The sequence below is a fragment of the Triturus cristatus genome, chromosome 4_1 (genome assembly GCF_964204655.1).
Source record: "Triturus cristatus chromosome 4_1, aTriCri1.1, whole genome shotgun sequence".
NCBI classification, from domain to species: Eukaryota; Metazoa; Chordata; class Amphibia; order Caudata; family Salamandridae; genus Triturus; species Triturus cristatus.
The window spans coordinates 918,746,357-918,772,313 of NC_140585.1; the positions used below are offsets into that span (position 1 = coordinate 918,746,357).

General features: G+C 45.1%; 1 protein-coding gene across 5 annotated transcripts in view; it reads left to right on the forward strand.

Moving 5' to 3' along the window:
* Window positions 1-25,957, forward strand: part of PPP6R2 (protein phosphatase 6 regulatory subunit 2) — a 913,508-nt gene that overhangs the window by 204,508 nt on the left and 683,043 nt on the right. For all 5 annotated transcript variants that reach the window (XM_085653731.1, XM_085653733.1, XM_085653735.1 and 2 more), the window contains exons 4-5: window positions 3,138-3,324; window positions 21,341-21,478. In XM_085653731.1, coding sequence (XP_085509857.1) covers window positions 3,138-3,324; window positions 21,341-21,478 — 325 coding nt within the window. The remainder of the gene's footprint in view (window positions 1-3,137; window positions 3,325-21,340; window positions 21,479-25,957) is intronic.

The following is a 25,957-nucleotide window of genomic DNA, read 5'->3' on the forward strand; positions in this document are numbered from 1 at the left end:
CCCTTCATTACAGGAAAATGTGATGTCTGACAGTAAGGCTGCCAAGTTGTACTGCAAAAGGCTATCTTGAGGCTCCGTGTCTTTGGAGATAGCTGGTACTTAACAGGATTCCCCTGATAGTCAACCACATAGTAGGGTGCCTTCGCATCAGGGTAGCCTAACGCAGCAAGCATATAACCAACCAAAGCAGTGTCTGCAACTGTAGGTCAGTCAAGTTATTTTCCCTCAGTGGGGTATTCCCTCGGTAGACCTTTTCGCTTCTGTCTAAAATATGCTCGGTCTGTGCTCTCGAGTGTTTCCTACTCAAGGGTCTCTAGGAGACATGTTGTACCTTAGATCGGACTCCACTCTCCTGTATGCAACCCCAACTCTGCTGTTGATCCCTCTGTTCCTGAAGGTCTGGTTTGACTGAGCACAAGTCATGATAGTCCCAGAGTGGGCTCGGAGAGTTTGGTATTCTGAAATCATGACTCTGAGCATACACCCTCCATCACAGCTGAATGTTTGGTAGGATCTGCAAGTGTTACCCAACCTGGCAGAAACTACACCTCCATTCTTGGAACTTGAGCAGAATCTAGAGGTTTCCGATTTTCCATCAAAGGTGGTGTATGGCTTTCTGGCTGCTTGTCTCCCCTCCCGATCTACATATTCAGGCTGTTGGGTTAAATTTGTCACCTGGTGTAAAGAGAAACAAGTTAAGCCCCTGTTGGAAAAACTGTCTGATGTTCGATTGTCTGGGGCTTGGCAAGGCTTTGTTGTGGCCAATGTCGCAGGTTACTTATCAGGCCTTTCCTAATCAGACATTATTAAAGCCCTTGAACTTGGTATAATGGCTCCTGAAATCAGACCATACAGACCTCTAAATCTGCTACATTCATGTTTCAGGGTCTCCATGCAAAGCCGGGAATAATCCTAACATTAATGGCATCTGAACATTTCAGTGATGCAGAACCATGTTATTATTCAGCTAACTGATCCTAAACTGTCCTGTATTTTACATTGTAGAAATGCATTTAACAACATTCAGAGGGAATTAATTGTCAAAGGCCAGATGCAGCTGGCATTTGACTCTGATAAAAGGTTTGTCTGAGACTGCCATTAGAAAACGTTACAGATTTTTAGTTTTGAGTAAATATTTTTGTAGTGGAGAATATCAAACTATACATCATCCCCCCCCCCCAAATCCCCAAAACAAGCAGGATAGGCAAAAGCGAGTGACAAGATTTCCACTCAAAAGTGGGATAAGCAGGAGCTATCTGATATTCACCCTATTTGTCTACACAATGACACTATTTGTGTTGAAATTCTGACGCAATGCAGATGTTAGGATGACATAACAGGGCATGGACGAGGGCAACGTAAACTTTGCAAATGTCAAGATTCTGTCAAGTAAGGTGCCCAACGCACTCAATCCTAAACATGCTTTAAGAAAAAAAGGTAAACTGTTTGAAAGCTAACTAAAGCCAGCTGTAAAAATGCAGCAAATGTTCTTTAAACTGGTCAACAAACGCTTCATGTTCTTGGCATTTATAATAAAGTGCAGTATTCCATTAGTAGATCTTAGTGCCATCAGTGGTCTATACAACATATTTATGTGTGATTATACCACCAGGTTACAACCCATTGTGCAAAAACGAACTATGGCTTTTGAAATTTACACAATGTGACTAGGAATAATGATGACGTCATCTTGTGGATAAGAAGTACAGCTGTGGTTAAACTCTGCAGACTGAGAAGTTATGACCTTTGTATAGTAAGTTCACGGACCTAGTGTAAGAGAGTGCGCTGTGCCTATCCATGAGCAGGGGCTGGAAGGATATAGATGGAGAGAAGGAGAGAGAAATAAATATACAAAGAGCCACATAGAGATGGAGCCACATAGAGATGGAGCCAGAGATATATATATAGAGATAGAGAAACATAAAGATAGAGAAATAGAGATACATAAAGAGAGATATCTATTGATAGATGGAGAGATAGCAACGTCAAATCACTTCTTGGGTTCAGTTCGACACACAAAAAGAGAAATGGTCTGTGGCTCACTTTCAATCCAGCATGTTTTATTCAGCACACAAGCAGCAAAAAGGGCAGATTTTTGCTTGCGTGTGTGCTGAATGAAACACGCTGGATTGAAATAGACCCGCTGCCCATTTCTCTTTTGTTTGTCGAACTGAATGTAAGAAGTGATTTGGTGTATTGAGGGAGTCGCTACCCCGCTATGAGCTTGCCTCATCAAGAGTCTGGGGGTATCAGCGAAGTGGTAGTGGAATATATAAATATATATATAAGATATAGATATATATCTCCTTTTAACAGTTGTAAAGTGTGACAAATTCTGGATTCGTATGTTTTTGCTTAAAACTTGTAGCTAATCAGAAATGTGCACTTCATGTAAAGTGTGTATTTTTCTATGACACTTTGTTGATAAAGGCCATTATAGATGGATACTTTCCGCTATCTGGTCTGGCTAAGGGTCACATCACAGGAAGTGTAAATTTGAGTGGAATGGTGCAGAGAGGAGAGAGGTATCAAAGTTATACTACTAGACTGTACATGTAGGCACCGTGGCAATTAATGTATCTTCATGGTACTTAGATGTAGAGTTAAGGATACTCTTCCTCTCAATATTTTTATAAATAATACTCTATGGTGTATTTAGTAGCACAGTCAGTGGTCGATGTTCCGAAATATAATTGAATTTAGTCCCTAAATGTCCCTAGTAGACCGCTCTGACTGGTCCTTTGCCACAGACTTGTAGCACTAGCTAAAATACTGGTAACAAAAGGAATAATGTATGCATAGGGCACGGTACGTGCTAACCTTGGTTAACTGCAACCACTTTAAATTGAATACACTGAGCAATTCATGCATGTTGGAGGAAGCAGTTAGCAGTTAGAGAATCATTTAGTATAATGTACATATAGAAATGGAAGTTACAGAAGGGTGCAGTTGGCTCCAGTTTCTCTGTTATGCATCATTGAAATATATCTGTTTGTGACAAACTTAGGTCAGCTGAGTAATATGGCTTCAGTTTTGATGCCTGGTGTACATTCTGCAGAGATGGAGTCCTTCCGTGTTTTCTTTCCAAAGAATGTCACGGATCACAACCTAACAAACTTACTGTTTTCTCCTTACAGGTATTCCAATACTGCTTGCGAGCTCCTGACCTCTGATGTCCCACAGATAAATGACAGGTTGGGAGGCGATGAGAACTTGTTGAATATCCTCTATGATTTTTTGGATCATGAACCTCCCCTGAACCCCCTGTTGGCCAGCTTCTTCAGCAAGACCATTGGCAACCTTATCGCCAGGAAAACTGAGCAGGTATCTGCTTCCTCTTATCTGCATGATACAGAGACATTTTATATTGGTTGTAGTAATTTAAAAACTGGTAAGTACACTAGGAGTCACAACATCATGATTACCTTAACTTTGCAGGTTAATGTTAATTTTTTTAGTGTGTGTAGTTATTACAGTGAGAACTTTTGTTTAAAAAAACCTCAGAATTTCATTGAAAAAAGCTGTCGTGAGATGTGATTAGTAATACTGGATCACTGACGCATTATTGTGGTACACAATATAATTGACAAAAATATTATGTCAAATTTATAGTTTACTATAAAATCATGCTCCTGTGCTTATAATGGTAAGTACCAAAATATCGGGGGGAAAATATTGCTGACACTATCGTCCAAAAATATAGATTTTTTTTTTTTTTTAAATCAAGTTTAGAGTGGTAAATGTAAACTATTTTAATATATAAATCTGATATGTAAATCAAGTAAAATCCTCTAATATTGAATGCTATATATAATTATATGCTAATATAAAGATATAAACATAGTTCTGGTTACGTAAATATGTATGTAGTGTAACATCATTGTTAAAATATTTCTTTTGCATTCTTTTTTATTATTTGACATTTATTACTAGGAAAATCTTTGTCTGTATGTAGATATAAAACACACAATTAAAAAGATAATTCAATAGCAAAAAATATAATAATTTAAGCAATTAATGACATATTAAAAATGTGAAACCCCATAAACCCATTTACTAAAAATACTACAAATATTGAAATAAATAAAAACGAATAGTATAAAGTATAAAAAATCAATGCAATGAAATGTATTTAACCAATATTATGAAAACCATTGGAGTCTAAGAATATTAAATATACTATTCTCACTCTAGTTTATGTAACAGTAGGGAAAGTATTGGACTTCGGGAGGATATCATTTAGTACTCCAGTCTGTACAAAAATAAGGAAAGCGTTGGACTTTAGAAAGGTTCAACTTACCATTCCCACTCCAAACAACCTAACAGTATGGAAAGTGTTGAACTGCGGAGAGGTTATTTGTATTATTCCTACTGCAGTCTAAGCAAGAGTGGGGAAAGTACTTCACTTCAAAAACATTACATATATGAATAACCCCATGAATGTAGAAAAAATATTAAACCATTACTATAAGAATAATTAACTAACATAAAATATATATATTACCTGCTTGCGGTCACCAATAGGTAGATATAGTTAGGACTAGTTTCCATAGGAAAAGCATTTTTTGCTTTGCTAATAACTTTGGCACCCTTTGATGAATCATCACTAAATTTTCAGAACTAGGATGCTAGTCACTTCAGCTGCTGTCTGAAATGTTTCACGGTGATTAGTCAAGCGGGGGTCGAGAAAAGGGGGCGGGGGTCCCAAAATACATTTTCCCTATGAAAATTCTCATAGGGATTTTAGGCATGACTGTAGCCCGAACCACTGAACGGAATTACCCCAAATTTGGCAGAAAGCTAGAGCTTGGTCCAGCAAGAGTGTGTTTTTGTAATGTGGTATAAATCTGTTCAATGGTTTTGGACTTATTAAAGCAAAAAGATGATTTATATATATCTAGAGACGAATCCACGCGCCAGGCCATGATTCTGCTATTGGTTAGCTGAGAGACAATTTGCACCTGCTATTTTGTGAATCGGGACACAGTTCCCTGTTTTGGGGTGGGGGGGTGGAATAAAGGATACATAGGATATGAGGGGTCAAGGTAGAGTTATCCTGACCCCGTTGGACTGATTCATGGATCTGTGAGGGACCCCTCGTGGGCAACAAATTGTCCAAAAAGGTTTTATTTTTTGGTGTGCAAGGATCCTCCATGGTGCTCAGCATGCCCCAGTGTGACTCCAGTGCAGATCCAGACCCCGATTTAAAAAAAAAAAAAAAAGAAACCTACTCGGAGATCCACACAACTACTCACACGCCCAGTCATACAGTCACACACACACACACACACACACACCCCTATACATACAATCACTGATGCATTCACTCAGAGACCCAGAGAACCACTCACACACCTACTCAGACCCACACAGACACACTCTCTCTCACACACCCCATACAGACACACACACACACAGATAACTCACACACCCATTTACACACTCATACAGCCACTCACACACCCACTTACAGACCCAGAGAACCACTTGTACATCCACTCAGTCTTGCACACACTCCCACTCAGACACTCCCACTCAATACAGCTAGTGACACACCCACTCACACCCACTCAGACACTTATAGACCGACGTACACACCCACCACATACTCATACACACACACACCCACACAAGCACTGACACACCCATACAGCCACTCCCACACCCAGGGACACAAACTACTCACACATCCATTGATGCACTCATTCAGCCACTCATTTGCCCACTTACAGACCAAGAGAACCACTCATACATCCACCCACAAAGGCCCTCACACACCCACTCAAACAGCTAGTGACACACCCACTTATACACCCAGCACATACTCACACACACTTGCACAACCTCTTGCACATCCATACAGTCAGTCACACACCTATTCAGAGACCTAGAAAACGACACGCACAACTATTCACACACCCATATAGTTGGAAAAGGCATTAAAAAAAACGGTAGAAATTGACTGAAAAAAAATAAAGGTTACAGAGACGTTTTAGTTGGATTCAGATTTTAAACACAAAACCATAGAACTTTCATCAGTTATAGTCATCTCGAGTAACTATAACTCGTGCCCTAAGGTAACTATAACTTGCTCCTTCGCCATGCTTTGCTAATTACCTCACATATTACATCAGTTGAAACATGTTCTATGATGACATCGTTGATAATATCACTGCAACTTTTGCAGTGAAATTAATGATGAGAAAACTGCATGGCAGGGTGCAAATCACCTGATGCTACCATTATCCAGTGAATGTTGCAGAAAGCAGACAAAACAATTGTTTACCCACAGCCTCCATCCCACTGGTCTCAAATCTGGTTAAAAAGAATCAGCCTGTTAACCTCAACAGAGCACTGAAATCTGGGCAAGCCATTGTTTTTGATAAAAAGAGGAAATTAAGAATCAAATTCTACAGGGGCCAGGTCATTTGAGTCCAGATTGGCTTTTTTAGCCATGGTGTTTAGGTGATTGTCTTCCAGGGTGTATGAATGAAGTCTGAGTTATAGGAGCAGTATAAAAAGCCTTGACAAGAGATTTGCTCTGATCAATGCTGCCACTTTAATGGAATGATCCAGGCAGAGGTCAAGGGAGGACTGGAAGGTCTAGTAGAGGGCTAAGTTTCTATCAGTTCGATGCTGTAGGTGGGACAAACTCATCTTAACTGGCAGACGATGAGTTGTTAGATGGAGAATACAAAGTTGGTAAAGGGGAGAATACTTAAAGAGCATGAAATGTCATATCCTCAGTAATCATTTTTATGGCACATACCATTTTACAGAAAAAATAAGCTATTTTCATATGTTTTGCGAGGACGGAAGCAGCAACTTAAGTATTTGTGGATTAAACAATTCTGAAACTATTTAAAAGTTATTTTTTAGACCTTTTTACCATGGGAAAACAGAGCACCATAAGTTATCTGACATGGACTTCTAGCTGCAGATTCCTTACCTTCTAATAATTCCCAGGAGTGAGACTGGATCCAGAATCTTTTCGGGCAGTATCTCTGTATGCCGGTAGGTGCGTCGTTTGGCTCTGCATTCGCTTCTGCGTTAAGTGCTTTGCGCAGTGCCTATATATGTAGCGCCCTAGCATGCTGACATCAGGTCTTTTCTGGCCAGTCAGTGCACATCCGGAGAGCGCCATCTCCGGTCATTGTTTGACTGACCTTTTTCGACGGTTTGTCAAGAGACTCTTTTTCAAGACCTGTCTCCCAGTGTGTAGGGACGTTATCCCCCCCCCCCCCCCCCCCCCCCCAGAAAGCGTTAAAGCCCTGTCGAACCTGTCACAGATACCCATTTTGTTGCCTGTGGTGCTTGAATCCAAAACATGTGAGGGCTGCAGTGCCATGAACCCCAAGGCGCTGTGTGAGCGCTCTTTGAAGCTTCTAGTCGCCGGACGTCATTTGACTCTGCGATGCTCCAGGTCACAAGGAAGGTCGGTCCCCAGAGTCCCTGTCCTGGACACCTGCGAGGCTGCAACGTGGGTGTCTCTGCGCACGTTTACCAAACACTGTTGCATGGAGAATCAGGTCTGTCGTGACATCAGCAACCTTCTTGACTCTGTTCTTCTGGTGTGGAAAGGTCGCAAAAATGACCTGATGTCAGTATGGTGGAGAGTGGTGCCTATATAGTCACTTCTGGCGTGGCAGATGCGGAGCCGAACAATGCCACCTACTGGCGCACAGAGGCACTGCTCAAAGTTTCTGGATCCAGTTGAATGCCCGGCGATTTTTGTACGGTAAGAAATCTGTGGCTAGATAGTCTCTAGCAGATAAGTCTTTACCAAAGCAGGTAATTTGTTCTTTTTGGCCTCTTTAATTCCATTAGTAAATTCCTCAGGTTCTCTAGAGTCCTTGGGAGACCAGCTTAACTGTGGTCAATTTCCTCGTGATCCGCTTGTTAGTGAGAGCTGGTAGGTGAAGACTTTTCCCTTCCTGTAAGATATCTAAAGGTGTCATTGAGCTGGCAAAGACAGACCGAGAACTCATTGGTGAAAACAGTTATCAAATGGTTGCAGTGCAACGGCAAGTATATTTGAAAATGTGTTGACTTCTCTTTTGTTCTGAGATAGGGATTTTACTGGATTGGTTTGGGATGCAAAAATTACCAGACCAGCTAATAGTTGAGGGAGATGCCACCTGAACGAAGCTGATCATAGAAAGATGGGGTCTAATAAATTATATCACAATAGGTGAGCTCAAAATTCTGCAGAGGTAGCCCCATTATTGTCAAGTTTTTGAGGATGTTCTCTGTGACACTCGTGGGTTACTGAAACCACAGATTTGTCCCCTAAAAATGACAATATCAAGCAACTTTTAGTGCAACAAAATGAGAATCCAGTACTTGGTATAATAACGCAATATGAAAAGTCATATTGTAACGTTTCTAGGAGTTGAATGTCTAGGAGATTTTGGGCAATGATGGCCTCACCACCAACTATATGGTTGACTTGATCACAATGAAAGATGATAAATCTTCTTGGAATAGATCTGTATGTATAGAAGATTTGGTAAGCCATGTTTACATACGACAGATTAAATCTAAAGTGTTTATCTTTAGATAAAATCTGCCACTCTAAGGCAGTTTTTAACTTATGGGTGAGTATTTAACAGTAGTGTTTTGAAAAGTTTAGCTCCTTCTCTAGTACCCAGTACATGTAATTTTAAACAGGTCAAGGGAAGAGAGGATGGTATGTAGTTTCAGCTTTTAAAATGGTACTTCGCTTCGTATACAGTGGGTACTTGGCTTGCTAAGGACAATATAATGTCTGGATTATAGCAAAGCAAGTAAATGTTACCAATAGAGGCTATATCCATGGAGTGGACAGGCACAGCGCCTACTGCCCACATCTGCTTTTTCTTATTATTTTTTTTTAAATAATCTTTTTTTTTTTTTTTATACAATCAACCACACGCCTCACAATATGCAAATAGGTATTAGTGGCTCATGTCGGATTAACAATAGTACAGCAGACATTGATTTTAGCAGACATCTCTTGACACAGAATTGTAGGGAACCGCCTTGTGTTACATAGACAGTATGTAATTCAGCTTCAAGGTAAAAACTGGGGAGTAAGCAGAGGAGATGGATCATTGTGCACTAAACACCAGGCAACTGTTCACAGTTGCATTGGACTGTTGCTAACCAGGTGAAGAAAAGAAAAGACAACTAATGAGAAATCCCGAAGCTCATTGTAGAAGGCACCTTAAGGTATGTGGACGGGTGGTGTACAGTAAGATGACTTGGCAAGGTCTGCAGACTACATATATTGAGTCAGTATTGTGAGTATCTTGAACAGTGTGATGGGGCTAGGAGTTTGTTGATCTGTTTAACCAAGCTTAGAGGTAATGTGGAGTGAAAAATGTCACTCTGGACCAGACCAGGAGTGTCCGGGGGGCCTTATGGTCTCCGCAAGTGGAAGCACGGGCTAGTCTTTTGTGGGAGAGGTGATCAAGGGGGCCTAGTGTCGTCTTACTTTTGCTATGAAAGTGCCTGCAGTAGGTTATCCCAGTTACTCTATTGATCCCGCCTTTCCTCACTGCGGAGGGCAGAGCCTTCAGCGAGTTCCCACTGCTGAAGGGCTCACTCTAGGTGGTCAGCAAGGGTAGTGAGGATGTTTTCCATCTCATGGTTATTGCATATTTTTCTATCGCCAGTGCAAGGTCAGCAAATCTCGTTGTAACCCTCTTAGTTTGGGGTCAGGGAAAAAGCCAGAGGAGTCCAGCCTGGTGACCATCAATATCTGTACGGTCAATGATAAGGATGATATCCATCAGTACATCTACCCAGAAGGCGCTCCAGGAAGGGAAGGCCTAGAGCATGTGTATCAGATTTCTTTTCTTTTTTTTCTTTTTCAGAGTTTTATATAGCGCGAACTTGACCCAAATCCAATCCGGTATCAGAGCGCTTTACATGGCTCCAGTTACGTTACATTAGGACACCCATTCATTCTTTGTTAGGCACGGTGAGATTAAGTGATTTGCCCAGAATCACCGGATGTTCAGCGTCATTACCGAGACTCGAACCCAGTTCCCCAGGTCCGAGGTCGAGCGCCCTAGCCGTTAGGCCAACAGAAGCACGGCATCAAGGACACATATTTGCTGCAAAGTAAATAAGGTGCAACCTATGTGGAGTAAAGTATGCTGGATATAGGATGTTTCGGGAAATCTTATGAGGGTACTCTATTATTCTCTTAAAGTTCTTATCTGGAAGAGGGCAGCCTGTGTCTTGTTCCCATTTTCCCTCATGGGAAGGAGGCCTACTTTAGTATATTGGCAAATGACTTTATAAAGTCATGTGATAGGCCTCTTGCCACGATAAATAGTTTATAATGTTTGTAAAAAGCTCGTTTGTTTCTGGCTCAGTATGTTGGATATCCCAGTGTTTCTGGAGCACCACTCTCACAGTGCCTAATAGAAGGAAGGTACTACATGCACAGAGTAGTGGGCCATCAACCTGTGAAAAAGGTATGTCTGTCAGTCTGAAAAAGCTTTTCCTATCATCTTCAGACCCGCCTGCCCCATATTTCCAAGTCTCGAATCGCGAGGATGCCCCACTGAGTGGGCATGCACTGAGGGAGGTTGACTGGAGCCTAAGGGTACAATACTTTCACGTGGGAGATAATACATTTGTAACAACTCAGGGTTGTGGAGAGCCCTTTTCAGGTGCCTGGAGCCAGGGAGGAATAGTCTGTGAAGAGAACCCTCATGATACTGAGCCTGTGTCAAATAAGTGATTCCTTGCCAGCCAATAGGCCAATCACTGGAGCTGCGGGTAGATAATAAGCCAGAAAATCAGGAGCGGCCGATCCATATTGCTCAGATCTGCTTTCCTGATGCATGGTAACAGGATTCAACTAGGTACCACTGGTCTGACACCTTATCAGGTAGTTAAAACAACCTTAATTCCTAGGTAGCTCCCTGCCAGTTAGCAGTACAACGTTCTATTTGTCTTCTAGGCTACTTTTTAATAGCTGATATTGTCCTATGTTTTCTATGGCACACTAGCCACATACTCTAATGCTGAGGGATTGCTGTTCAGTCTGTGGTAATTTTCCCCATTATAAGCGGTGACAAGTGATTTTACAAGTCAGTGTTACTGCACACACTCCCACGTTCATATAGTTGATGCCCTTTGGTGCCAAGGCTCAATTATCTGGATTCCTAGAAATAGTACACTTGTTCTGAATAGTCCAATAAAGCTATGAGCACTGGTAGAAATTTGTTCGGCTGCCGGTTTCTTCAAAGCATGTTAAGATAATCTTTCAGTGGTAATGTGGTATAAGAAAGCAAACTATGCCCTGTGGCAGAGCACTGCCCAGGCAAAGATTCAGGAAGCATGACTAGCCTATTGAGTGCAGCAGGTAACCATAGGCAAAGAGCAGAAAGAGTGTACTTTGCTTTTAGTGGGTGCAGGAGAAATTAATTGCCCTCTCAGAGGGCAATTATTGTACAGGACTTTGAGTGGGTGTGTGCAGTGAGGATAGTTCAGTGGTACCGGAAATATGCATACCTGGGTAGAGGATGAAGACATTTTGTATTCCACTGAGTGGGTACAAAAAGACGTAAATACACTCTGTTAAGATGTTTTACGCAGTAGGCTAGTACCGGAATTATGAGAATCGTGGTGTGGGGAGGGTTCACACAGCAAAGTAGGATGGTATAATATGCATATTCTGATTGAGGCTACAGGACGTGTGCACTGCAAGATGAAAGTTGCATGGATAAACGGTGTGGTGAGGATGCAAAACGCAAGGAGAGATTACAACAAACGTCTTCAAGTATGGTCTCTACTGGAGGGTACAAAGTACATTTAGAGGGTACATGATGCATGCATGTTTTTGCTAAATGTTTATGGGAAAGGTGTACAGCTTGAAGAGCAGGGCTAAGAAGAGTGCATGTGTTTATTTTCCTGTGTGACCCCTTTCCTGTAGGTCTGAGCTGGTGTTTGGAATACTGAGTAAATGATTTAATAGTTGGTGTGTGGTGTGGAGTAGAAGCTTTTGAGTTGAGGACAAATGGAGGGAGGATAAAGCCCGGGCAGGACATATACGTGCTGTTGCTGTAGCCTATGGGCCTAATATGAAATAAAGAACTTAACTCCTACCGGAGTGGCTCCAGAATCTTATCTGAAGACCTTGTCCTGCAACTACCTCAATTTGGTGACTAGTTGTTAATGACCGGTTTCAAAAGTGCTGCAAAATCTGGTGGCAGTTGGGAGCTATTTCTGACAGAGGATGCCTGTACTGAGAAGGAAGATGGCGGTGTGACTGTGGAGTAGTTTTGGGTTGTCCACCCGCAAATCCACTGTCCTGTTTTGTCAGCTTAGACTGTTTGGCAGAAGGAGCCCAATGAGGAGGGTCTGACAAATAGTGAGTTAAGGGATTTTATAAACTGAGGTGGTGTCTCCCTGTGTTTAGTCTGACGTCTAAGGGCAGTTATTTGGAGACCGTGGGAAGAAGCAGGAAATCTACTTTACAGTAAACCGAACTCTGAAATGACCCATGGAGCTTCAGGCAGATATATATTTGACAGCGTCATGACAAAAATCATTGTTGAGTGCTTATGATTTCTCGTTTACTGCGGCACGCCCTAGTCTGTACTTTTGGTGGATCGTGTGTACTGCTTCATTTGCACATCACTACATGTGAATTCAATTATCGTGTGCTGGGCTCCTACGTCACTCAGAAATTAGCTGTTGTACTAGAGGGGTGCGTGCCATGTGACTGGCAAGAAAACTAGGGGGCGTGTGATGCCTGATCGAGATTGAGGACAGAGTGCGGTATGTAAGAGTATTTGGTAAAGCCATTCAGCATATTTTATGGTGTCAGTCATGAAATGGCAAGAGGAGATGGTGCTATGCATGTTAGCTCCACCAGGGAAATGGGGCATTTCCTCTCAAGCGCTAGCCACTTTGCACTCTAAGAGGAGGGTATGGTGTTTGGCAGCATGTAGGGGCTACTGGCTTATGAGAGAACCTCACCAATATTGTAGATTCCAGACCTGGTTGTCAGAGTGGTTGCACTGGCTATGTTGACCATGACATCATGATGAAGGGTAGTAAACTGATGTTTTGCAGCTTGAATCATTTCTGGATTCACTTGCTGTGCATTATTCTGTCATCTAGTGGTTGGGTCAGGAATTCTCCACCAGAATAGTGGTCCTTTTAGTAGTATTTCTTCTCTGTCTTGTTTGTTTTTTTGGAGCGTTTACTGTCCCACCATTTGGTGTCTAATCAAACCTGTCCTGATGTAATACAGCCTCCCAGGTAGCTTCTTCGCATGGTCTCCTTCTTTAAATTCTTTTTTTCTGCTGTTTGGTTTGGAAGCATATCTGAGGGCTCGAATGACTGTGAAAAGAAGAAGCTGGATGAAAATACGTTGAGCAAATTCCTGGGAAGACCACTGAAAAGAAGTACTGAATAACTATTTACAGAAGTTGAGGGAGAACTGAGAATGCTTGGACTGGGGGAGGTTGGGGGGGGATCACTGTTCCACGTGATATGGAGAAGGCACGATTCCAATTCTGCCTTAAGTTCCGCCATAAACTCGCACAAAAAGACAAACATCAAGAGTGACGACCCTGAGGCCTATGCAGACTTCAAACTGAAAACTTTAAAGGCAAGAGAATAATGGAGGCAAGAACACTACACCATGCATGGGCAAAAATAGACTCCATCACTGAGAGACCTGGAGTTCTCCGGCGAGGAGGAAGATCATGTCGGTGAAGGGGAAGGCTGGGGCGCCCCGATGAGGATCTTCGATGTTGAAAATGATCAGCGTAAACACAAGGAGAAGAAAGCTCAAGTAACACTGAAAAAACTTACTGGGGAGAGTCTCGAACATTAGACTTTAAATCACAAAGCGTCAAAAATCTCACCGACTGAAGGAAAGCAGAGGTCGAATTAACCCCTTGGGTACCACAACTTTCATCCTGCAGGTAGGCGCACACCTGAAAAGACCACTATGTTGAAAGATGATCTAAGTTGGGAAGGGTCGATGTTGAAAGTCGAACAAAGTTGGAAGGTGCAGAAAAAAAGTTTCAGCGATACACCGGCAAAAGAATACTTGAAATCGATGCCTACGCTAGATGCTGAAGAACGAGCCTCAAAAATCGAGCGAAAAAAGCAGCGCCTCAAGACTGAAATAGCTGCGATATTACAAAAAAGTGTTTTACGCATCCCTTCAAGAGTTTTGCGTATTCCTGAAAATCTCAATGGAAAAGCAACAAACTGACAAGGCCACTTAAGAACTGACCCCCTCCTCTTATAACACCAGGGCCACATGAAGAGGAGAAAGAACAAGAATTCTTCTCTGTGGCAGATGATCCTGAGTCCATGGGTATGTTTCAGGGAAGAGAGGGATCTGAGTTTATGGAAACTCAGTGGCAGGATGTCAACACTGAGTCCCCTGAGAAGTGGATTGACACATCTGTCAAGGTCATCGCTTCCGGATTACATTGCAATGTATGGACTATTGATAAACCAAGAAGCTGACAAATATTGTGTACTGCTAGAAGAGGAAAAGCTCAATCATGTTTCCTCCTAGAGACTTTGCTACCTTCCCAAATTAGAAATCAATTCCTTCCTATGCTGCCAAGTATCCTGGATCAGGGAAGAGAAGCCTTTAAGAAGCCTGCAACTTGCAGGGCAGTAACACCAAGGGCAGAGGAAAAGGCCTTCTATGTACGAGGAACGGTGCCAGCAGACTCTATCATTGCATGGCATACCGGAAGGTCTCCAAGGTCACCAGCTCGTAGTCTCTCTGCAGATCAGAGAAAGGGACCAGCCCACCCTGGGCCCAAAGGTCCCCCACTTTGGAGAGACCTATGAGATCCCATTTGTTGAAGCTGGATCACATCCGTAGAATGCCCAACCTCTCGAAGTCCCACAGCGGTGTGGCCTGGGTAATCCTTTTAGCCCAGCTTTTTGTGTAATGTTAGCCAGATCTGGACCTCAAGTGCTCTGGGCCCATGTAGTGTCATGTGCCTCGGGTTGGTTTAGAGACCTTCTGGTACCTCCAGATATGCCATGCTCTCCAAGTGGCGATTTCCTTGGGGGTCGACCTTCCTGAATCATGACCCATAAACTAGTCTCCCTACATACGGGAAGTTGATTAATAACTCACTGTACACATTACTTCGCCTTTACCACAGGGAGACCTCGCAGATGATGAATTCCAGGAGACAACTACTGATAACAAACATATTGGTCATTGAGGATTGTGGGCTACCTGTGTAAGAAAGTGCCCTCTTTTTGCATGGTTGCCCCCACTTTTTGCTAAACTGCTGATGTGCTTTGACTGAGTGTGCCCTAGGTTCATGCCAACCAGGTACCCAGGGCCTATGTTCTTTCCCTAAACTGCATTGAAAACAAAACCCAATTGGCACTCTTTGGCCACAGGTCAGTCCCTTGTAAATGGTACCCCAGGTACCCAGGGCAATGTGGCCAGGGAAGGCCCCTAAGGGCTGCAGCACCTATTGTGCCACCTTTAGAGGCCCTGTACCTTTACATCCACACATTGCCTTTGCAGGCTGTGTGTTTTGATGCAGAAAAAAGTGAAGTCAAAATGACACACATCCCTGCGTACCATGCCTACAACCCACTGCCCTGGCATAGGTCAGCCACCCCTCTAGCCGGGTGCACAATACCAGTGACGAGGGTACAGGTGCATGAGCCCTGTACCCCTACAGTGTCTAAGCCAATTCTTAGACATTGTAAGTGCAGTAATGCCGTTAAGCGTATATGGTACTGGGAGTTTGTCATTACGAACTTCACAGCACCATAATGGCTTTACTGAAAACTGGGAAGTTTGGTATCAAACTTCTCAGCACATTAAACCCACACTGATGCCAGTGTGGAATTTAATGAAAAATGCACACTGAGGGCATCTTAGAGATGCCCCCTGAAAAACGACCTAACACTAGTATTTATTTATTCATTTATTATGAGTTTTATATAACGCTAACCAGACACGAAGGTATCGGAGCGCTTTACAGCAAGAATCATTCATACGATACATTCAGCAATTTAGTATATATAAAGGAAACATATCCCTCGTAAGTAAGATATCGCAGTAGACTGTACAGGGATTGTATGAGGTAGTCGTAGGAAACCTCATGACTCACGGATGGGTTTGGCCCGTGAGTGGGGGGCGGGAGGTAGTCACTGCGGAGAGTGAGGTAGAGGTCATTGAGGCCAAAGTGTCTGTGTGCTACTATGGTATGTCTTTGGCGACTGGCTTGTAGCTATACGTTTGGGGGAGATCGGTTGAGGAGGAAGTCCTTGAGTTGCCTTTTGAATTTTATGTAGGAGGGGTTAGTCCTGATTTGTACTGGAAGGGAGTTCCATATTTTCAGCGCATTTCCTGCAAAAGATAGAGATGCGTTTTTTTGTCTGCGAGATTTCGGGGGGATAAGGAGTAGAGTGTTTGTGCTCCTCAGGGTTCTTGACTGCCCGGCCTTCTGTAGTTTAGCAGCCAGGTAGGCGGATTTCCCAGTGTGCAACACTTTGTGCGTGAGGCAAGTGGTTCTGAAGCTGGGACACATTTCGACAGGGAGCCATTTTAGCTCTTTGAGTGCAGGCGAGATGTGATCATATTTCTTTACTCCGGTGACCATTCTGGCTGCTGCATTCAGAGTTGATCTGAGTGGAGCTAGATGGGATTTTGCTGCTCCTGTGAGGGTTGCAATTCCGTAGTCCAGTCTGGATAGTACCAGGGATTGTGTGGCTTGTGTCTAGTGTCCAGGATGAGTGGCTGTTCGCCAGCTGACACCACCAGACCTGTTTCTTGACCCGTGGGTAGAGAGCCTGCTGTTCTGGGGGGTCTGGAACAGTGCACATCCTGGGACGAGGTACCTAGCCTCCTCCCCCAGGATGGGCAGGGTGCACTAAGGGAAAGCGTCAAAGGCTTGCCGCCTTTGTGAGCTTCCCCAGGCCTTTTGCTGCTTCCAGCAACTGACCCCCACTTGTTCTGATCCCCACTTTGAGAGGGAGAATCGGCGGGAATACCAATTGAGGAAGGGAGGTGTGCCCACCTTTGCCAACCCCACCTGTCAGGTGGGGGAGGCGAGGTGAAGCACAACTCGGCCCCTGCCATCTTGCAGATTGGGGGACCCAGCCAACCAGAGTGAGACATATTCCCCCCCTCCCACTGGAGGGTGGCATAATAGGAGGTGTACCCACCTCGAGGAAGGGCCTCATTGGTCCCAACCTTTATCTACCTGTAAAGCCCCTAAATCTAGTATTTAGGGGTACCCCTGAACCTTGCCTCCTCAGACAAGAACTGACTTGGCCCCAGCCCTACCGGCCTGTCCCCACCTCGAATTGCAGCAGCGAAATCCCGGTGTGTCCTGCAGCCAGCAACCTCAAGAACCCCGAGGACCTTCCCTGCCTTCCACAGAAAAGACTCTGTCTCCCGTGAGCACCATATTTACTCATCTACAGACTCTGGCTCCGGTCAAATCCACGAGTCTGCGCCACCCTGCACCCCATGGCCCAAGTTTGAGTGCCCTAACACCACGAGATGGTCGCCCCGGCGATCCTGACCTGAGATTAGGTGATCGCTGACCTGCCTCGAATCTCCCAGCGAAGCCTGCAGCCTCTTTCTGGAAGATCCCCACCCGACCACGACCAGAGCTGGTAAGAAAGCCCGCCTAAAGACACCCCTGCACCTGAAGTCCCGTGGCCTTGGGTGACCCAACCGACTGTGTCCCAGCATCCCCAGGCATCCCAACTTACCTCTCCAAACTGGTGGTCACCTCCAGAAGCTCTCCGTCCCCGAGCCTGCAGTCTTAGCTGAAACCAGAGAATCCCAATTGAATTCAACAGGGCACCTGACACCAAACCAGCACCATGCACCAGGCGCCCCTGTGCTGCTGCGGGTGTACTTTAGGTGCTAAAACGGATCCCCCTTTGACCTGAGCTAAACCCCAGGAGCTTTGCTCCCACAACCTTGTGGCCTGCTCAAGAGCAGCCACCACCTGGAGGCCCCCTATCCCCCATTGTATAACATTGGACCTCTGCACTCTGCATCTGGCTGCCCTGGTGCCGCTGAGGGTGTTTTGAGAGTGCATCCTTGACCCTGGGGGAACCCTGGATCTAACCCCAGAATACCAACTCCCACAACAAAGTACTTAGCTGTTAAACGATAACTTCATTTCTCTCCATAGGAATACATTGACTGTTTTTCCATAAAAAATGTTCGAAGTGTGGAGTTGGTTTTTGTATTGAACTTTGAAAAACTGCAAAGAACTAAAAATTGCTTACTTACCTTTTCGCTCGGAAATGGCCCAGTGTGATATCTAGTTGTATCACACTGAGTAGAAAAAGTAATCCAGAAAGTAATCTGCAAAGTAATTCAAAGTAATCTAACAGTAATTTCCACTGTTTTGAAAGCATTTACAAACCAGTAACAGTCATTTTCATTTAGCTTGCCTATATTCAACCTGCCTTGAAAATTATCAAATACACTTACCTGTGCCAGGCTTGCTTGGTTCTAGGGAATAAATATAACTAAATAATATTCTTATACAAATCAGCTTGGTCTTGGTTCAGCCTTTGAGGGTGTGGCATAATTTGCTGCCTGTGTGTGTACAACGAATACTTAACACTACCCTCTGATAAAGCTTACTGCTCGCCCACACTACCACAAATAAAGAGTAAGGTGCTATCTACTTTCACCTCTGCCGACCTTTAGGGTTTCACTGGACTCTGTGCACACTATACCTCACTTTGGTATAGTATATACAGAGCCAGCTTCCTACACCTGCCTGTTGGGTCCCGCCCTAGGGGACCAGTTTGGGCCTAAGGCCCGGAGAACGTTTACCATCCTGTGATTCACTGGTAACACAACGTTTCGACACACTGGTGCGCTGTTGGGAAGCATTAAGGGAAGGCCACAGTATCCTTAGTTTAACATGTTGGGTTGGGGCAACGGGTGCTCTGAAGAGTTGCTGGCAGTTCTAGGACCGCAATGCAAGGGGTCAGGGAGAAGGTGTTTGCTTGCTCTGTTAGCAGTTTTGACTTCCAGCCTACTGATCAGAAATGGTGGGTGATGGGGAGGTGGGGTATGTTAGTTTGTTTGATTTGTATGGTTCAGTCGGTTGAATGGCAGCAAGTACTTCGCACCACTGTAGCCGTACCTCGGTTACTCTATGCCTAAGGTCTGCTGCAGGCCTGGACTCCTTATAGTGCTGCTAAGGAATGGAGCGAGAGGGCTTCACCAATTTCTGTGAAATGATGGCGGCTAAAGTGAACACCACTGATATTTGATTATTGTCCTGGAATGTAAATGGACTAGGAGACAAAAACAAACGAAGGATGGTGCTTCAAAACATAAACCCCCCCCCCCCCTTTGATGTGGTCCCCTTGCAGGAGACAAACCTGCACGTACTAGGTAGATGGGGGATACAAGATGGTGGTCCAATCTGGATTTACAACTGGCTTCAGGGTGACAGGTATACACATTAGGCGACAATTACCACTCACCATTAAGCAAACTTGGACCGATACACTTGGCATGTATGCATCACTCACTGGGACGTGTGAGGGAGAGACGAATAATTTTATATCCACCTATGTCCCACCAGCAATGGAGGGCAACACCCTCCCGGACTTGGGAGCTCTCCTGCTGGGACACCCTGACAGGGCACTCTTAATGGGGAGAGATTTAAACTTGCCACTCTGCATCAGCAGTGACAGCATGCCCTGGGAGCAAACGTCACCCTCCCGTTCTCAACTCCGACTTCTTCCTGGTGATGGGATTGGTAGATGTATGATGAGCCTTTAATCCTTTACTACAACACTTCACATATCATTCCGGAGCACACGGTAGCCTCTCCCTTATCAATTACATCCTTACGCTGGCTTATCGTATTCCTAACTTTTGTGAAATCCGACATCTGTCAACGAGTATTTCCGATAATTTCCCGATATTAACAGCTTACAGTCTGTGCAAGCTCCAAGACTGACAGGCCATAACACTTAATCCTTTTATACCTTAGGATCCGAAATGTTAGAGGGGGTCTGGTAAAGACTACAGAACACTATTTTGTAGAAAATTAGGCCTCGGTTGACTCTTCACAGACTCTATGGGAGGCTAGCAAACTGTAGTCAAGGGACAAGCGCTCTCCCTAATTGTGAGCCACAAAAGGAATAAGAGGGCTGCCGTGAAGAAGCTAGAGTGAGAGATCCTAGACCATGAGGCCAAACTGGTAGATGAGGCTTGAGCGACCAAGTATACATTGGACTTCAAGCAACAAGAGTATAGAGATATTTAGCATCGGAGTTGGCCAAGGCCAGGTATTGAGTGACGCAACATTGTTTATATGAAGTGGGGGGCAAAGCAGGAAAATGGACCGCATGGCTTGACAGACATGAAAAGGCGGACCGCTGAATATCTGTTCAAAAGACAGGGAACCACTTGAGAGAGACACAAGATATAGCAGACACCTTTGGTGCCTACTACTCCGTCCTCTATTCCCCCACAGGTACGGGCACAGCAGAAGACTCTTGCAAACTATTAGCCGACATACAGCTCCCAACCCTCTCAGTGGAAGACACAACACTCCTAGAAAGCAAGCCTACTAAAGATAAGGTTTCCTAAGAGATACAAGACTTACGATTTTGCAAAACGATGGGCCCAAATGCCTACTGATAGAGCTCTATAAACTAACAGCAAACACCAAAGCGTGTATCTGTTACAGATGTACAGCAAAGTAGGCAGCGGGATATACTTTCCAGAGAGCAGTGACTGGCATCGATAGTGGCCCTCCATTAAGAGGGCAGACCACCAGATAGCTGTGCCTCATACCAACCAGTATCGCTTCTAAATGCACAAGCCAAGATCCTTGCTTAGCTTCTGGCTTCCCGGCATATTCAAATTATCTCCAGACTAGAGCATCTCGATGAATCTGGCTTTATGCCGGACCGCAACACGACCCTCAACCTGCAGCGGCTTCATGGGGTGCTGGGTCAAGCTTGGAGAGTTTAAGAAAACGGAGTAGTCCTTTCGCTAGACGCTCACATGGCCTTCAATACTGCCAAATTGCTATACCATGCAGCCTGTCCAGTTTCTCACCCTGTGTGCACCTCTCCCCAACTCCTCACCGCTGACTCCTCAGAGGCCACTGTGCATAAGACTGGGAGCTCGTAATGATAGTAGGCGTCCACACCCGCCAGGTCTCGAATGGAGGATATCGGGATAGTTGAGTTGTCGGTAACATGCTTAGGATGATGGTATGAACAGTGTACTGGCTTATGAGACTAACCAATCCAGAGATTAAAGCCAATAAAGCCTTCGTGGTCTCTTGGACTTGACTGTATTTGCATTCTTCTCTTTTAGGTGATTGTGTTTCTGAGAAAAAAAGACCACTTTCTCAGCCTGGTGCTAAATCACATTGGTACTTCAGCCATGATGGACCTCCTGCTGCGTCTTGTGAGCTGTGTGGAACCTGCACCACTGCGCCAGGAAGTATTAAATGTGAGAATCAATTCTGCATGCTTAAGACTGCTCCTTGTACTTGCCTCTGTAATTAATACAGAAGAAGTCTGGTTGACAATCTTTCCCTCTCTGCTGAAGACTTTCTCCCCAATCTAATGGGGGTCTGTGCTGTGGTTTGTAATTGGTATTGGGATGGTTTATTTTGCTGAAATATTAGTATAAATCAGATGACATTTTAAATTACATCCAGTTCCATGAATATAGCTAATATAACATACATTTGAGAAATTGTCTCACCGTCCATATGAAGGCTTTTTAATAGATAAATAACATCGGTGTTCGTAGCATGTGTGGCTGTAGATGCACATGCTCTGCCTAATCGTGCCATCTAGGGCTCGGACTGTTGTTTGTTTTTCCTTGAAGTCCTTTGTGACTCCTCTTCTGGTTGTGAATGCACATGGGCACGACCCATTGTTTTTCTCCGCCATCAGCTTTGAACGTGAATTGAAGACCTCCCGGTATTGATGAGTTCGATGCCTCGTGTCATGATGCCGGAGCCTGTTTCCCTTTGCGTCTCTGAGAAGAGTCCTCTACGTTGGTACTTGTTCCATCTTTTCTCCTCTTTGCCCACTGCTCCAGACATAGTTGTCGAGGACTGGGCTAGTCGTGTCCCACATCTTCAATATTGATGCCATAGAATAAAGATGGGCAGAGGGTGATATAATGTATGCCTTTCAAGAGATGCCCTCTGTGCCACTCAAAGAATCTCTGAGCAACCCTTCATGTCATCTGCAACCTGTGGCTCTCCTCAGAGAATGACGACACCCGCTGTGATTCCTGTTCATCCTTCAGGAGCAAAAAAAACTCCAGCAGCACTGGAGGTGGCACACATCTTCTGTGAGGTAGAACCGCTGGGTGCCGAAGAGGGGTTTGATTAATACCCAGACGTGCCATCCTATTCCCCTCCCCCCCCCCCCCACCCACCTCCCCCCCCCCCCCCACCCCCCCCCCACCCCCGAGATAATCGGATATGATTTCTTGGAGAACGAAGAGAGGGATGCCCAAGGGGAGGAAGAGGCACTCGAAGGGTCTGGCGTCGAGGCCAGTGCAAAAGCCCCTGCCACCTTAGGGTGCGTCACTACCCTTTGGCTCTCTCTGTACTGAGGCAAGGCGTCAGAGCTGAGACTGGATCCACCTAAGAGTATCGACCCTGCCCCCTATCGGCCCTTGAGTCTGAGACTGCCCAGGACCTTCAAGGCCGATGCCGCTGTCGAAGCGGAAAGCACTTTTAAGTGCTGAACTAATATCTCCGAGCCCTTCAACAGCCGAGACCCATCCTCGAGAAGCTTCTATGAGAGCTTGATGAAAGGGAGCACCGGATCATTATTTACCCCTGCTCAGGTAGGCTGTCTCCCACTGGGAAGACTTTGCCAATAAAAAGCAAAGACTTTCCTCCAGAACAAGACACTTCTCTCCAGTCTTGGCCTCCCAATAGGCCTAAGGACACTATTAGACCTGCTTCTCCTCCACTGTCTCCTCAATCTCCTTTTCCCTCACCTCTGCGACTTTCCCTTAGGGGGTCACCCGAGTCCTATTTAGACAGGTTGTCACCTTAGTTCCTTCTCTCCAGCAAACGACTTTGGTGCACCAGACTTACCCGCACCCTATGGATGATCCTTGGGAGGTCTATGGTGTGCCCTGAATTCGGTAGGCCTCATGTCATGCTACAACAGGGCCAGTAGGAAGAGATGTAGGCCCTACTCCAACATCTGTCTGCCCAATACCTGAAGAGGGGAGAAGAGATTGTTGGAGAGGAAAGCTGTATCTAACGTCACCATTTGGTGTGCATTAGGTTTTGCTGATATAGGTGCCAGAGAGGGTTGAACACCTAAGTGATCCACTGTCTGCACTTTTGACTGTGTGTCCTTGCCTTCAAGCCAGAAGTCCAGGAACATCATCAGCCTGCACTTTACCTGAGAACACCCGTTTGGTCTGTAGGTGTATGAGATGTTGGAAAAGATAAAGGTCAACAATACTGCAAAGGCCATGGGTACCCTTCAAGTTCCCTCAGGTAGGTTCTCTTTCTTAAGCATCAAAATAGGGGAGGGTCGAAAGCTAAATCCTCTGACCCTGCGCAGTAATACTAACGTCAGCAGCAGACTTCCCACCAATAGGGAGGTAGAGGTTTTACACAGGGTACCGTCCGGCGTAAGACCTTCCAGGATCAAGGCAGAGGCACTCCCTCCAAGGGAGAATGCAACTCCAAGTATTGCCTTGCCCTCCATTCCCCCCTGATCATGCTACACCTGTCTGGGAGATGCTTTAGGGATTTTTTCCCCCGTTAGGGGGGGAGATGACTTTAGGGTCTATCCACCACTGAGCACGGATACTGCCTCAAACTCCTCTCAACCCCATTAAACATCCCATCCCTCACACACACTAGCCAGTCAAGAACACCGTGCCCTACTGTAAGATGAGGTCTATGCACTCCTTCTCAAAGGGGTCATAGAGCCAGGGCCCCCTCAACACCAGGGCAAAGGCATTTTTACTCCCTAAACTTCCTCATGCCAAAAAGGACAGCTCCCTCACACAAATCCTTGCTCTCAGGCCTTTCAACATATCCTTCCTTTTGGAAAATGTCTGCACGCTCACTCTGCAGGATGCCATCCCCCTGCTGCAGCAATGTGACTTCATGGCCACACTTAACCTGAAGGATGCCTAGTATCACATCCCCATCTGTCCAGCCCATTGATGTTACCTATGCTTCATGATAAGTGGTCAGCACTTCCAGTTCAAAGTAACCATGGCCCCAATGGTTATCACCAAATGTTTAGCGGTGGAAGCCTCCCATCTCAGAAGGAATTGAGGGTGGGGGGGGGAGATGTGTGTCTCCCCTTGCTTAGAAGACTGTTTCAGAGTGTAAGCAGGCAAGACTGCTTAGTCCACGCCTAAGCTGCTATCTCCCTGCACCACAAATTGTGCTTTGCAGTCAACATCACCAAGTGCCACTTCAGGTCCAACCCTTGCTAGGGTCGGCCCTCAATGCAATCTCAGGCATAGCCTACCTAAGTGAGCAAAGGGTGGCTACTTTCCAACAGCTGCTGTCTCTTTTTCAGCCACTCCGTCCTCTTGCAGTTTAAATAGTGTTGCGCCTCCTAGTTTTGATGGCCTCATGGACTGCCATAGTTCTTCATTCAAGGCTTCATATGCATCTGCTCCATAAGCCTCTCGGCACAGTGAACACATGCAGAAGGCTAGAAGGAGGCTCTTGGGTTAATAAAGGCCATCACCCATTGCTCTCTGCAGTGGTGGAACAGCAACAACCTGTTGCGGGGCAGAACCTTTCCAAACCCCGTTCTCCAGGTGACCCTTACCATTTGCCAGGTTTAGGGGGCTGAGTGAGGAGGCACATCTGAATAACATACATCCAGACACATTCAAGGCAAGGTGGTCCTGGAGCGAACCAACTACAAGACCACCATGTTTTACCTGTAAAAACAAAGTGGCCCGCAGTCTCCTCAGCTGTCCGTTCTAGCGCAGCTAATTTGGTATTGGAGGATGCACCACCAAGTGCCTCTCTTGGCGGGGTACCCCCCGGAGGTGAAAAATGACTTTGCAGACCTGCTCAGCATAACATAGCAACAAATCCACAAGTGGAAACTCTACACACATGTCCTTCTCCCTGACTTTTGATGGTTGGGGGCCCTAGAAATAGACCTCTTTACCATGTGCGAAAACGCAATATGCCCAAGCTTTGCCTCCAGGTTTCCACACCCCCAGTCCATGGGCAATGCTCTGTGAATAAACTGGTCAGGGACCTTTGTGTACCTTTTCCTCCCAGTTCTACCGTACATGGTAAGAAAACGGAGTTGAACATCGCTCATCCTAGTTGCCCACATGTGTACCGGACTACCATGCTTCTTGGCCCTTGTAGAGTCGCTGATAGCGCCTCATGAGGTCCTCCCCAAGCAGCTCATCCTTGCGATTTTGCTCCTGAAGTCCCAGAATTTGGTTATTTCAACTTGCCTCAGGAGTGTATGGACATACTAAAGGAAGCCTGTAGACCTACCACATGCATTTGCTATGTGGTTTAGTAGAGATACGTTAACTACTGTACCCTGAATCCGATCAGTCCTCTTACATCTATGGTATAAGATATTATGCGGTCTCTTAAATTTGGAGCATTCACAGCTAGCTTACACCTCAATTCAGCTACACCTAGTCTCTATTTCTGCATACATGCTAAAGAGGGGACACTCCTCATTCTTAAGATCCCTGTTAAAGCAATGGAGGGCCTTAAATGTGTCAAGCCACTTAGTGTTACCTGCACCAGTGTGGAAGCTGAACATTGTACTCGCCAGGCTCATAGGACCTCCCTTTGAACTAATACATTCTTTCCCGTTGCAGTTTCTTTCCTGGTAGGTCACCTTTTTAGTAACCATAACGTCAAATAGACGTATTAGTGAGCTACATTCTTTCACTCTACAAGATTTTTCCAAGTACACACTGACTGGGTTG